The 1,885-nt window shown below is 62.2% G+C and overlaps 1 protein-coding gene across 1 annotated transcript; it reads left to right on the top strand.

Moving 5' to 3' along the window:
* Nucleotides 1-752: 752 nt before the first annotated feature.
* DIRAS1 (DIRAS family, GTP-binding RAS-like 1) lies at nt 753-1,431 on the top strand. The gene has a single exon (XM_006897914.1). It carries the CDS (start codon nt 825-827, stop codon nt 1,419-1,421), a length of 597 nt encoding a protein of 198 aa, XP_006897976.1. The 5' UTR covers nt 753-824; the 3' UTR covers nt 1,422-1,431.
* The last annotated feature ends 454 nt before the right edge of the window (nt 1,432-1,885 follow it).

Consider the following 1,885-nt stretch of genomic DNA (forward strand, 5'->3'; position numbering starts at 1 on the left):
AAGGTTACAGCCACAGGCATCCTGCAGGGCAGTGCCAGCCGCTCACAGTGTGTCAGCACTCGGGAGCACCTCCGGCCACCTGGGAGGGCAGGTCCCAGGGTGGCACAGTTTGCACTGGACTTTTAACCACAGGATTGGTGGATTGAATCCTGAGTGGTACCACAGGAAGAGGTGCTCTGCTTCTGTAAAAATGTCAGCCAAGGAAGTCCCGAGGGGCAGTTCAGCTCTGTCCCTCGTGGGGTCTCCGATCCAGAGCCACCTGCCCAGCGCATTTGGTTTTGGCTAGGGAAACAACAATGAACTTCACCTTATCCATTCTCCTTGGGCGTGTGGGGTGCTGGGTGCCCACTGCATAGATCAAAAACTGAGGCTCAGGCAGTCAGATGGCTTGCTTAGTTCATAGAGATGGTCCCCTGGCCCCTAGGAGCTCAGGGCCACCCCACAAGGGACAGACGAGGGGACACAGCCCAGAGGGGAGAGTGTCGGCAGGAAGGAGTTAAGGGGAGAATTTTGCTCTGTTGGCATTCCTTATGCTTCTTCCAGCTTCAAGTCCTTTGGGAATATTTGAGCTCAGGCTCCAGCTTTTTTGGGGGAGGGCAAGCAATGGGGGCTGGCTCTGAGCCTGCCCCCGCGCCAGGCAGAGCAGAAGTGCCAAGTCAGCAGTGCCTGGCAAAAGGGCCTTGTCGCCCCCACCAGTGCCACCTCCTCCCCAGCTCTCCCTGCTCCCTCCAGCCCCCCCAGGGCTCTGACACCACTCTCTGTGCAGGGTCGGTCTGGGGTTCTAGCAGCTGGCCCAGCCCCGCGCCCCGCAGGGCCCGTGGAAGATGCCTGAGCAAAGCAACGACTACCGCGTGGTGGTGTTCGGCGCGGGCGGCGTGGGCAAGAGCTCGCTGGTGCTGCGCTTTGTGAAGGGCACCTTCCGGGACACCTACATCCCCACCATCGAGGACACGTACCGCCAGGTGATCAGCTGTGACAAGAGCGTGTGCACGCTGCAGATCACCGACACCACGGGCAGCCACCAGTTCCCCGCCATGCAGCGCTTGTCCATCTCCAAAGGCCACGCCTTCATCCTGGTCTTCTCGGTGACCAGCAAGCAGTCGCTGGAGGAGCTGGGCCCCATCTACAAGCTCATCGTGCAGATCAAGGGCAGCGTGGACGACATCCCCGTCATGCTGGTAGGCAACAAGTGCGACGAGACGCAGCGCGAGGTGGACACGCGGGAGGCCCAGGCCGTGGCGCAGGAGTGGAAGTGCGCCTTCATGGAGACTTCCGCCAAGACGAACTACAACGTCACGGAACTCTTCCAGGAGCTGCTGACGCTGGAAACGCGGCGCAGCATGAGCCTGGGCATCGACGGCAAGCGCTCGAGCAAGCAGAAGAGGACAGAGCGCATCAAGGGCAAGTGCGTCCTCATGTGAGCCGAGCCGGGACACCGAGGCAGCCCCCTGCCCTCCCCTGTCCTCTCTGTAGCCCCAAAGCCACGTATCCAAGGCAGCCCCCCACCCCTGGTTCTGCAGACGGGAGGATGGGGAGTCAGCAAGATGCAGAGGAGCGCTGGGTGCGGCGCAAGAAAGACCTGGTGCTCTGCCCCCCCCACGAAGATGACTGCCAGGACGCCCCCACTGCCCGTCCACCCACCGGAGGGGGCCGTGCGGGTGGCTGTGCGTCAGAAACGGACTCTGTCGGCACCAGCGAGGAGGATGTGACTCAGTGCGGCCCAGTCGGGACCTCAGGCCCCGATCTCCCACCTCTGTCCCTGCACCGTCCCCACATCTGATCACTGTGACCTGGGGGGCGGGGCTGAGACACAACCTCACGTATTTCTTCTCCTGTTTGGTGTTTCCCACAGCCCCACCCTGCACCTGTGACCTCTGGCCTGTGC

Source organism: Elephantulus edwardii, unplaced genomic scaffold (genome assembly GCF_000299155.1).
Source record: "Elephantulus edwardii isolate Elephantulus edwardi_28Jun2011 unplaced genomic scaffold, EleEdw1.0 scaffold00217, whole genome shotgun sequence".
Taxonomy (NCBI): domain Eukaryota; kingdom Metazoa; phylum Chordata; class Mammalia; order Macroscelidea; family Macroscelididae; genus Elephantulus; species Elephantulus edwardii.